Source organism: Acartia tonsa, chromosome 5, assembly GCF_053477335.1.
Source record: "Acartia tonsa isolate MP-2025a chromosome 5, ASM5347733v1, whole genome shotgun sequence".
NCBI lineage: Eukaryota > Metazoa > Arthropoda > Copepoda > Calanoida > Acartiidae > Acartia > Acartia tonsa.
The window spans coordinates 15,745,587-15,758,068 of record NC_137264.1 but is presented as its reverse complement, the minus strand read 5'-3'; the positions used below and the strand labels follow the sequence as shown (position 1 = coordinate 15,758,068).

Genomic DNA, 12,482 nt, shown 5'->3' with positions numbered 1-12,482 from the left:
CCATAGATCACTGTGGCATTAGATTTGCATTTGTGATGCTTTTGTAATTTTAATTCATCTGCCAATTTCTTTGATGATAAAAATAAGAGTTAAAATTCCGTCTGTGGCGAAGCTTATAGTAAAGCCAATCAGACATCGGACAAACTAAGTTCAAGAAGGTACTTGTTGGATATGGTTATCTTTAGAAAGAAAATCCCCCACAGCAGCTGGAAAAATCCTATTACCCCTTGCTTTAGCTGAAGAACAGTCAGACGGACAAACATAGAGTTGCCTGGCTTATAATATCATGTTCATTTTGTTCTGTTTATGCATGTGTTTCACAGGGAAAGGACATTATTGGCTAAATCTACTCTCTGCCATAATAATTACCTACTACTACAGGCAGATTTTCACAAACTAATGTTGTAAGGAATATTTAATAATCTTTTGCTGTCATATCCTTGGTTCCCTGGTGTATATATTTGATTAACAATATTACCATTCCCACGCACAGCAGGACAACATTAACAACAGAGGCGTGCAGAGGAGGGTTGTAAGGGGGTTTGCTCACCCCTCCGGCAAAATTAAGTGAGGTGGATGCACATCCAATGCATGAAAAGTATTTGCGCTTTGTGCGTCAATTTACCACTAAAACAATACTTTTTGGACCACCCTAACCCTAAAATAGCACTCCTCTGTCTTTCCCCTTTGATTTAGGTTTAAGGCGGGTATAAAAAATCACATGGGGAGGTGTCCAAATTTACGGGTGAGCTACGCGCACCCCATTGGAAATCACACTGCACGCAATTGATTAACAATATTTTCAGGGGTAAATAAAAAGGTATTTTCTTAAAGAAAAATTTGTACAAATTAGTGAATTTCTTTTGTCCCCACCAAATTAATATTCGAATATTGTAGAATTATATGGACAATTAAAGGGGTGTTGTTACTTAAAATATCCATTGATATACTTTTAATAGCTTTGACCCTAAGGGCACTCTTATAGCTTATACTATAATATGGCATACAACTTTTCTTTTAGAAGGAGGGAAGGAGGGCCTGAGGGTCACAGTTAGACTTCCATAAAGGTTGTGGAATCAAAGGTTTGTTTGTCTGTTGAACGTACTTACCTATACTAGGTGTTAGAGTATCGTATCCCAATTTAAATAGAAGTCCTTGGGTTCTCTAGATTATATTTTAAGATAAAATCTAAGAAGAATTCACATTAAAATCTTTTGAATAAAGACATTCTAATTATTTGTCAGTCGGTAACACTTAGATTTAATACAATGTAGTATATTTAATGTCTCTAAAATTAGAGCTATATTTCTATATTGTGATACAGATGGCCATTAATACACCTTGTAGACACAAGTTTAACAGGATAAGAAGTAATTTGATGTAACTAAATTAAGAATGTTGAATATTTGTGCCTCTGTTTACCCAAACATTTACTATAATTATGTTCCTAGCTTTGTCAAGGGACAATTTGTATCTAACTTTGTTCGCCCAGTTTTATGTAAATCCATAAGATTCATTGTGAATATTCCCTTCATTTTTAAACACTCACATATACCTCATTTTCAAATAATATGGAGGAAATGGGATTTTTAAATAGTTACTTGTTAAATTCTTCTTGTCAAATATCACTTATTTCTTTCACTTTTTTCTTTTGTATAAATCTTGTTCCTGTTCTACTATTTACTGTTTATTTGTTTGCATTTGTGACAGTTTGTCCGTATGTTTATTTGTCTGTTGGAATGTCACTTTTGTTTGTAATGGTATGTGTTTGTATGTACATAAATGGACTGTTGGGGTGTTATTTTGGTCCATACATATTTGCATAGATATGTTTGTACGTTTATTTAACTGTTGGAATGTCATTTTGGTTTGTATTTGTAAGTGTTTGTATGTACCTATATAAACTGTTGGAGTGTTATTTTGGTTTGTACATATTTGCATAGGTTTGTTTGTATGTTTATTTGATTGTTGGTGTGTTATTTTGGTTTTGTATTTGTATGTGTTTGTTTGTACCTATATTGGCTGTTGGAGTGTCATTTGGTTTGTACATATTTGCATATGTTAGTTTGTATGTCTATTTGATTGTAGGAGTGTTATTTTGGTTTGTATTTGTATGTGTTTGTTGTGTTTAATTTAAAAGGATTGCAGGTTTCATTAGACCAAGTTGATATAGAAAAGCATTTTTTTAAATAAGCTATTTTTACCTAGCAATATATCCAACAAGAAGAGTGTCATATTCATAAAGATAAACCAGAAACTAACCCTTTGGTTTTATGACCTTTTTCTGTTAGTCCTTGTTTTTCAATGCACATGATAATTAGTTGCCAATATATTCACTCCATTGGACAAAACTCTCAATATCATACAGATTTGTGATAATTTTCTGTTAACAGATATTGGGATGGTGGTGTGTGTGTGGGGGGGGGGGAAGTCAAATCTAAATTGTTCAAGCCTGCCATACCCTTTTTCACCCTATAAAAGTTTCACAACCCCCCTGGTGAATCGCTTTGCTTGCATCTAGTTATAATAATGGGTGCAGAAAAATATTGATTGGTCTATGTTAGTAAACTTGATTATGATTTGCTCTGTTTCCCTAATCTCTATGGCCCTTTAAACCCTTTAGAATTCCACCCTTACTACTTTTCCCTGCATTTCAACTCCTATAAGTGATTCATAGGTTAATGGATAAATATAATAAATCATAAATTTGTTTATTAGGTAGATTTTTATGAATTTTTAACCTATTGATAATTTTCCTTGTTTCGCATATTTCTAAAAAAAATTAAGATATGAGAGATTCCGAATTTTTTCCCCTATTCCTTCTTCTTTGGAGGCACCTGGGGGCCTACACCAGTATCCAAAGTAATCTGATCGAAATTTTGTTTTATAAATAAAAAACAAACTATTTTCAATTTATTTCAAATTTGAGGGGAAGGGGGTTTCTGTGATTTACAAGGTGCTTTGAGGGAAAACGCTCATTTTTCTCCTCCTCTTTCTATATAAGTAACTAGCAGCTATGCCTCTAGAGACCTTTAGAGAACTTTGAGGGATGGGTGGGAGTTTACGTTACATTTTTAGTTTTAACAAGAAAAAATAGAAAAAAATGTTGTGGTGGGAATATGAGGGTAGAGGACAAACAGACACATCCTGCAATTTTGATATCAGGATTAAGTTTTATAGATTTTTTGTTTGTCCTATCCCAATATCTCTGGCAAGGCAGTGTACCCCCCTGCATTAATTGCACCAGGGAGATGCAAAATTGTTTTAACAGATCAATTCTTCATCTTAATAACTTGGAACTTTAATATAGATTTACAATTAGGTAGTCTACAAAATACAGATTATTAATGTTACAAGCTTAACGTCATTGTGATTTTAATTACAACAAATAGATATGTCAACACCATTTAAAACTTTATTTTTATATAATTAGACTTGGATTAATTAAGGAATAAACATTCATACTTGCAGTTATCTATAATACAAAGTCTATAATACAAAGTAGAACAATGTCTGTCCGTCTGTCTGTCCGTCTGAAGCTTAAGATCTCAGTAACCGCTGAACCAATTGGGCTCTACTTTTCAGGGATTATACCTACTGGTCCTGTGATGGTTTTAAGCTATTTTCTTGGGGGGTGGGAAAACTTCAACCCCCAAAAAACCAAAAAATCCCCCCCCATTTTTTTTTTTTTTTTTTTTTTTTTATTATTGCAGAAGATTTCCTTGGTCCTTTTTTTTGCAGGAGATTTCCTTGGTCCTTTTACGAATTTCACCTTATTTTTTTTTATCACCTTGTGGGGCAAAGCCTTAAAGGCTAGGGGCGAAGCCGCTAGTTTTCAACAAAGCAAAGGAATCAACTAATATTTTTTCTGTGCTTTATTATCTCAAATTTTAAAACGAAGGAAACCATTGCTTTCCCTTAAGTTTCTAGTAAGTATAGAAAACCCTCCACACCCTTATTTATGAAAATAAGAATAAAGGAAGGCTACCCTGTACCCAATATAAAATAACTGAACCTAACCTAAAATAAAACTATTAAAACTAAAATAAAATTATTATATTAAATTATTAAAATAAGAAGAAGGGGTGTGTGTTTTGCTCGTATGGGCAGTTTAATGGAAACTCTCGGAAAACCTTTCAAAAGTAGAGTTCAAGAGACTAAATTTAGACTTGGATAAAGAAATTTAATTAGAGTAGTGCAGATAATTTATAATAAGGGAATGGACGTTTGTTTGTCTCTAACATTAATAAATTTGGGATCATGGAAAGAAAAAGAATTATCGGGTTTCGTCGAATTTTCGCATTAGCTTTTGATAGGTTGTATTAGGTTAGGTTAGGTAACTTTATTGATTGTCCCGCAAGGTTAGGAAATTGGCCCCGCAGTGTTTAAGCCCCCTGCAGGGGCTAGAAATAGGAGAAAAGCTACTGTGAAAATACAACAAAGCCCGCTACTTCGTTTTCTTTCCACGATGCTAATTTTGTTTATAAATATACAACAAATTAGATATACGCCATAAACAAGGATGACAGCATCAACAAGAAAAGAAGCAAACATTAGTCACGTATAGACATACGAACGACGTGAGCTATAGAGCCAATTTTCAGTGGTCATGAAAAATAAATCCATAGAAGAAAGAAAATTATAAAACCTCTAACATGTGTTTATTATATTTTTAAATTTTAGGACTAAAAACCAGCAGTCTATCACAAATAGTAGCAGAGAAAATCACGTTTACCGACAATTAATTTTAAATTATTTCTAATTTTCTCATAATTTGTTAATACTGCGCTATGATGGAATAAATTGTTATTGTTGTAAATATTTTAGGTTTTACTTGTTATGATGGAAGAATTCTGCCAGCTAGATGCAGGTAAATAATTATGCCAGCTAGCTGCAGGTAAACAATTCTGCCAGCTAGTTGCAGGTAAATAATTCTGCCAGCTAGTTCCAGGTAAATAATTCTGCCAGCTAGTTTCAGGAAAATAATTCTGCCAGCTAGTTGCAGGTAACTAATTCTGCCAGCTAGTTTCAGGTCAATAATTCTGCCAGCTAGTTGCAGGTACCAGTTCTGCCAGCTAGTTGCAGGTAAATAACTCTGCCAGCTAGTTTCAGGTAAATAATTCTGCCAGCTAGTTGCAGGTAAATAATTCTGCCAGTTAGTTGCAGGTAAATAACTCTGCCAGCTAGTTTCAGGTAAATAATTATGCCAGCTAGTTGCAGGTAAATAATTCTGCCAGCTAGTTTCAGGTAAATAATTCTGCCAGCTAGTTGCAGGTAAATATTAAAGGCATTAACTATACAAATACTATGCTTCAAATATAAACCAGGTTGTAACATTCATTAGTAGCGAAGCACAAATATATTAACAAAAACTTGAGGACATTATCTGGAACAGCAGACTTGTTTAATGAAAGACAAACGGAAAAAAAATAATGTATGTAGGATGCACTTTAGAATCTTTTCTAAAATTTCAGACTTACATTTTAAATAGAAGACAAAAAAGCACGTTTCAGCCCTAAAAAATAAAAAAATATCTCAAATAAAAACTAGTGTTACCGTTATGGTCTGTATGACTGTCAAAGACGTGCGGACGGCCGGACGTAACGACGATAGAGGTACGGATTTACGACAGACTAGAAATATAAATACTGTTTAGATGTGATGGATATCCGGACTGTGGCTATTCAGGGGAGGATGAATTAGATTGTAATTTTGCACAGGTACAAAAAAAGGGAAACTTTTAAGCACTTGAAGGAAATCAGAAACTATGAATATCAAGAGAATAAACTATTTAAAATGCACTGTTAAACATTTCACTTTCAATTAGTTTAGTACCTGTTTTTTAAATTAAAGAATTTCTCTTATTCATGTAAAGAAATTTCGGTTCATTTTGGTAAAAAAATCAGCAAGTTATTGAAATGGCAATAGTTTCGAGGGGGCATTATTTTTCAATATGACCGACCCTAACGTTACATAAAGAAAAAAATTACTAATTTATTAAAAAATGAAGAAGTGAGTTATCGGCCGGGCACTTGTTTTCGACCTACAGTTGCCATATCAGCCTAGCAATTGATGTCAAAGTATTTAGAAGTTGTTTTAAGGATAATAAGAGACACCATAATCTAAAGAAAAAATATCATGTCGAACTTTTCAACGAATTAAGATAATTACTTGATACCTTACCATTTTATTTAATTATTAGAATAGCTACCCTGTAAATGAAGTATATGATGGTTATAACCAGCAATCTCCTTTCTACTCCTGGCAACCTCCAGCTACACAGTATATAGGTAATATTTCAGGAAACTCAATCAAGGGATAAGACAATGAACAGATAAATGGATGTACAGTACACCCCACATGACAATTATCAAAATTGACACATCTGTAGATTAAATTATTGGTTGAAAAGTTTGGACACTTTCTGTTTGGAATGAACCAATCAAAATTCAATAAAACTAAAAGTACCCAAAGTTTCTAAGAATATGATATTGTGCTTCCAAAACTTTGAGTACCTGTGTAATTAACAATCCATCCTTCCCTCTTTGAAGTATATAATATATATGTATATTTCTTAGTAGCGAAGCTAAGTAATTAGTGTTCGTGTATGTATGTCGGTAATGGTTTTTTAATAACATTTCTTCATTTTACTTTCCCTCCCCTTATCATACTTGATGCTCATTGGCATCGAGAATCTTCACCAAAAAAATTTGCTGTATATCGTAAAAACCAAATGAGAAATATTGCCTCCTCAATAATGTTTCTAAAAGACAGAAGGACGGATAGTTAAGGTAATAGAGTAGCTTAGCCACAAAAAAAGACTGTGAAAACCATTTGAAAATTAAACAAATAAACATCAAAACCTTGGCATTTGTGCATAAAACTCAGGAAGAGAGGGGACATTGGTACCCAAGTAATAACTTGTTCCATGGCTCAAAAACTTTGGGTACTTTTATCAAATTTTGAAACCAAGCTTATAGTGTTTAATCTTTTTAACCAATAATTTCAATACAAAGAAAGGGTAATATACATCAATTTATCATTTTTGTCTTATCCCTTAAGATCCCTAGTAAAACTGCATATGTCCAAATATAACAAAAATAGATATTAATGTATTTATAATTAAACAAGGATGACAACATCAATAAAAGCGAAGCTATGAAACGGTAGGACAAACGAACATTAACGATTGTATAGTCAGAATTGAATAATCAGAATATAAATGTATAAAAGTCGAACGACACAAAATTGTAAGTAAATCTGCTGAAAAACAGCTGAAATACAGGATATTGTTTAAGGACAAACTTACATTTTTAGGACTTGGTTATAGAGATGCTTCGCGTATAACAATGTACTTTGTTGTCCTAGGAATCAGTATTCCAAAGGTCAGACCAATCTGATAATTTTATCACATAAAATTTCATGTTAGAAAAGTTTAAAAGCAACATGTTTAAAAAGGACGTACGGACTTTCTGGTAACGATTATAGAGTTGCTTCGCTTTCTAACTCTTACCTAACTCCTAAAGGAATCATCATGCAAAGTTTGAAATCGATAGGAAAATTTTAACATGCCTAAATTAACGAAAAGAGCTATCCGTTACGTACGTACGGACGGACGGACGTACGGAGTGACCCTAATTATAGAAAAGCTTTGCTTTTAACAATGATAACAACACCCAATAGATGCAAGAAGTGAATAAAATAATTATGGATGAAAAAAAAAGAACAAAGTTTATATTTAGAGAATATTTCTTTGGTCATAAAAATAAGGGAGAAGAAAAGAAAATAGGCATAATGTACAATAACAAAATCTTTAGTATTTAGTAGCATGACCGACAGACAGACGGACCAAGTAAGTTGTATAGTATATGCTCTTTAGTTGAGGGTTTCTTCACAAAAAAATAGCAGTCGAGAAAATTACATGTCTTCCATAACGTTACGAACTGATGGTTTATAGAGCAGCTTAACTACTAACAAACTACTAACTACTAACCTGGATATCATCTGCCAGGGGTTGTTATTAAACAGATTAATTCTGTATGAAATTGCTGAAAAATTTGATATTTTTATGGCGTTATGTTGGTGTATAACTTGTTATTGTAAGTTATAGTCCAATTAACCTTCCCGGAGATGTAGAAAATTCTTTTCAAAATCGAAGCTTTTTAATAATTATTAAAAGCGAACCTTTTCTCTAATTAGGGTCTTTCTTAACGGTAACCTTATTTCGTTAATTTAGGCATGTTTGAATGGTTCTATCATTTCAAACTTTGGATGATTATTCCTTTCACAGTTAGGTACGATTTAGAAAGGGGAGCAACGTACGTTTATTTAAAACATATTGATGTTTAACTTTTTCGGCAAACCTTTCTTAAAACATGATTATCATATTCATCTGATTATTGAAACAATAATTCCTTGGACAAAAAGGTACAACTTTCAAGCGAAGCATCTCTATAATCAAGTCAAAAATGAAAGTATGTACTTAAATAGAATCCTGTGTTTATGAAGTTTTGAAACTTTTTTATATATTATTTTTATACCTCTAAATAAATATTCTGCTTTTGGAGTTTTGACACTCTACAAATGTTAATGTTCGTTTGTTCAATTCAGAGCTACGCTTTTATGGATGTGGTCAGCCTTGTTTTATGCTAAAACATTTACATATGTGTTTCGGAACGCATGCCTTGCCGTTCTCGAAATCTTATCTCCAAGCCCTCCGAATGACCAACATAGCGAAGTTTACAAATGTGTATTTATTACCATGAAAACAGTGAGTCTAAAACAAAAATATAAAAATTAATTACATAATATTAATGGTTTATTATTTTTGTAAGATCGAGGTTGCGTGATTTCAATTTAATTAAGAATATAAAATTTCTAAAAAACTTTAAATTGGCACGAAACATATTAAATAGCATCAGAAATTGATAATTTTAGATTCAAATGATCAATAAAATTAAGGAAAATATTCGTATGTTAAAAGTTAGCAGTTAAATGGTCTATTTGTTGAAAAATTAATGTTTTGAATTTCTTCGTAAAAATATACCATACTACGCTTATTATTAAGAATTAAAGATAAATTCTTACCACATATGATGTCAAACTAAGCAGGAAGGCTTATTTGAGATCTTCCACGGATTAGAGCGCATGTATATTCAACCAATACATTATTTTTATTCACGTAGCTCTTCACATGGGAATCATCAAAGGAAAAATGCGCGTCTTTTTGTTTGTTTACAAGCGACGCGCGGAGATAGTTAGGAATGCCGCGTAACACACTCATTCTCTGGTGTAAGGAAAAGGGAATTAATGGGTTCGAACTTGCCAGGGAATACAAGAAAATACATTCCAACACACACCCGTCTAGTCACTGGGAATCGAACACAATAACTCATCTCATATCATGCGTGCAGACAGTGTCCACAAAATCACAATCTCATAACGCATAAATTACAAGAATTTAAAATGTCGTGGCCATTAGGCCTAAAATTAATTATGGTAACTTACGAACACCACAATAACTCAAACCGACTCCACTACCACATAAGGATAGGAATAAGGAATGGGAAAAGCATTCAACATTCATGAAATGCACATTTACCACTCACACATCTCATTATATCATGGCCTCATAATCTCAATTAAAATTAGAATTACAGACCATGTAATTGCGAATACATGAATTAATAATCAATAGTACCTAAACTTTGATTAGGTACCTATATAATAATAGGCAAATGATTTTTATATTAAAAATCGCATCAATAATTAAATAATCAACTCAAACTTTTAAATCAAAAGAAAGAAAGATTAAATAATGACATTTCTTCTACTAAATCTTTTTGCTAGAAAAGAAAAGTAAAATTTCATAAAAAACTTCTCAATAATTAGCATTTTCTCCAGTGGAAAAATACTCGGGCTTACATCTAGACATTTCTTAGATAAGATAGGTAAGATCCTTAAATCTAACATGTTTTAATAAAATAGATACTTAAATCTAAATAAATATGACTGTAAAAAATCATCAAATATCGGAAAATTAAAATTTCATAATTTTAAATCTTCGTGAATCAAAATTGCGTAAAATAAAATTGCAATTGAAATATGCAAATTAAATTACCAAAATAAAACAAAAGCTCAATATAAGAAAAGAACTTCTCTAAATGCTGAGTTTGCAATTTCTCTCTGTTTTGAAAAGAAAGCAACTTATACGTATTCATACAGTCAAAATTAAGGCAATTTGGGGCCTCAGTTAGAATGAACCCCTCAAGATACAAACTAACCAATCTTTCAAATATTAATAATGCCATGTTCCAGCTATCCTGACGGACGTTATGTCTTTCCATCACAATTTTTGATACTGCATAATTTCCGACAGGATTTCTGGCGCAGGGCTGCATCAACTGAAATAAAACATAATTAGTGATGTTTAAATCAAATCAAAAATTAAAAAAGAATCATGAATAATTCAAGAAACTTTAAAATCATCAATCAAAGCAATCGAAATAAAATTATCTTATGCTTTAGTTTTGCCGTTCTGTAGTATGTCTGGCCGAGGTAACAGAGCTAAGATACACTATAGAGCGGTCTTATTAAGCTTAAATCTTCGAACTCAAAGAATCTACTTAATTCAAGGCGAAAAAAATCTGCATTTTTCTTTAGGTACATCGGTTAAAAGGTAAATAGTAATAATTTTAATATGTATGTAATATTAAATTATTTATGTGATTATAATAAATCTTAAAGAAATATTTGTATGATGTAAAAAAATCTCATTGTGTTAATTTTTTATCATATCGAATTTCAATTAAACAAGGATAAAAATGTTCGTATTTGCGTAGGTACCTAGGAAAATTTCCGCGAAAAAATCCCTGGTCCCGGAAAGACTTAAATCATTGAAAAAACTTGCGTAAACGTATAAATAACTTAAGTTTGCATTTCAAATGAAAAAAATCTTGCGTCGATTTGAAAGTTTAAACGAAATTGCGTCAAAATTTGCGTTTTTTGTCTTTCGAAAAAAATATCTGATAAATCTACCGTAAAATAAAATTCAAAGTTAAACAAGAACGATACTTATACTAAACTTTGGGTAGATTGATCTTGAGCAGACGTCTTGCGGAAGTCTCGTTACTCGTGGCGGCTGCGTCATCTGATAATTTGTACTTGCAAACCACGGTCCTCCCACCTGGGCGCACTTCTTCCACACGCCCCAATCTGAACTTCTTCATCAAACTTGTGCTATCGTCGATCAGCACCACGTCTCCCGGCTCGAGCAGCACCTCGTTGCGGCGCCACTTGACGGACTTGAGTAGCTCAGGCATGAGCTGCTCCTTGTACACCTGATGGAACTGACGGGTCAACTCCTCCAAGTTCTCCAGCCTCCTGGTGATGGGCTCCTTGCAACCTGTCTCAAAGGTGCAGATTGCATCGTTGGTCCTGCCGCCTAACAGATCAGCAGGTGAAATTATTCTCCAGCAATTGACGTCATCTCCTTGGGTGGCATAGGTCAATGGCTTAGAATTCAAGACTCTTGCAGTCTCAGCACACAACACCAATAAATCATTGAAGGTTACAGTAGCACCAGCCAACTTCTTGTTCAACACACGCTTGACCAGCCCAACCTGCCTCTCCACAGTACCTACGAACGAGTGTGCTGCAGTGGGCACAAGATGCCATTCAAAATGCATCCTGGTATCCTTCAAAAGTTCATCCATAATTCGTTTGGCACCAGCCATATTGGTGCCTCTGTCTGTGGTAACCCTTCTAGGCATATTGTAAAACGCCTGAAGTTTTCTCAAGCCGACCAGCACGGCTTCAGTTGAATAATCGGTCAACACGTCAACAAACACAGCCTGTGTGAATCTACAGGCCACAATCAACAACCAAACTTTGTACTTGGTCTTGGAACTCCTGGTGCCAACGCCAGGCTTCACAACTTCAATCGGCCCCGCAAGGTCCATATGCACCTCCTTGAAGGGCATAGAGGGCTCGACACGATCTGGCAGAATATTAGCAATTGCGGGACTCGAACGCTTGGCATATTTAATGGAACATGCGGCACAACTCTTGACCACTTTCATAGCCTCCATGCGGCCATGTGTGATCCATGCATACCTGCGGCTTTGCGCCAACGTTTTACGATGGCCTCCATGCCCCAATTCATCGTGGGACTGTTGAAGGATGAGCCGCGCCAGCCTGTTGTGGCGGCTGAGCAAGACAACACATGGGCTGTCCTTCATAACTTTCCTGGGGCCTCCAGCAGCGGCCTCAAGAGCCTCATCTCCTCTCCCGGCCATCTTTAATATAGTGAATGACCTAAGAGGAAAACATCCATCTTGACCCACTATGGGCCAACAAACCTGGACCTTGTGATGATAGGGTTGAAGGGAATCGAACTTCCCCTCGGCGTCCATGGTCATCTCCTTCTCTTGGTTGAAGGAAGTCAAAAACAAGTCACAAACAGAATCCATGTATGTATTTGT

At 34.1% G+C, this 12,482-nt stretch overlaps 1 protein-coding gene across 1 annotated transcript in view; it reads left to right on the top strand.

Annotated features, from left to right (window-relative positions):
• The window catches only part of LOC145318849 (uncharacterized), an 80,168-nt gene that overhangs the window by 1,943 nt on the left and 65,743 nt on the right, over positions 1 to 12,482 (top strand). Inside the window, exons 2-4 of the mRNA XM_080160509.1 lie at positions 4,828 to 4,870; positions 5,657 to 5,720; positions 6,203 to 6,290. Of these exons, the coding sequence (XP_080016635.1) occupies positions 4,828 to 4,870; positions 5,657 to 5,720; positions 6,203 to 6,290 (195 nt within the window). The remainder of the gene's footprint in view (positions 1 to 4,827; positions 4,871 to 5,656; positions 5,721 to 6,202; positions 6,291 to 12,482) is intronic.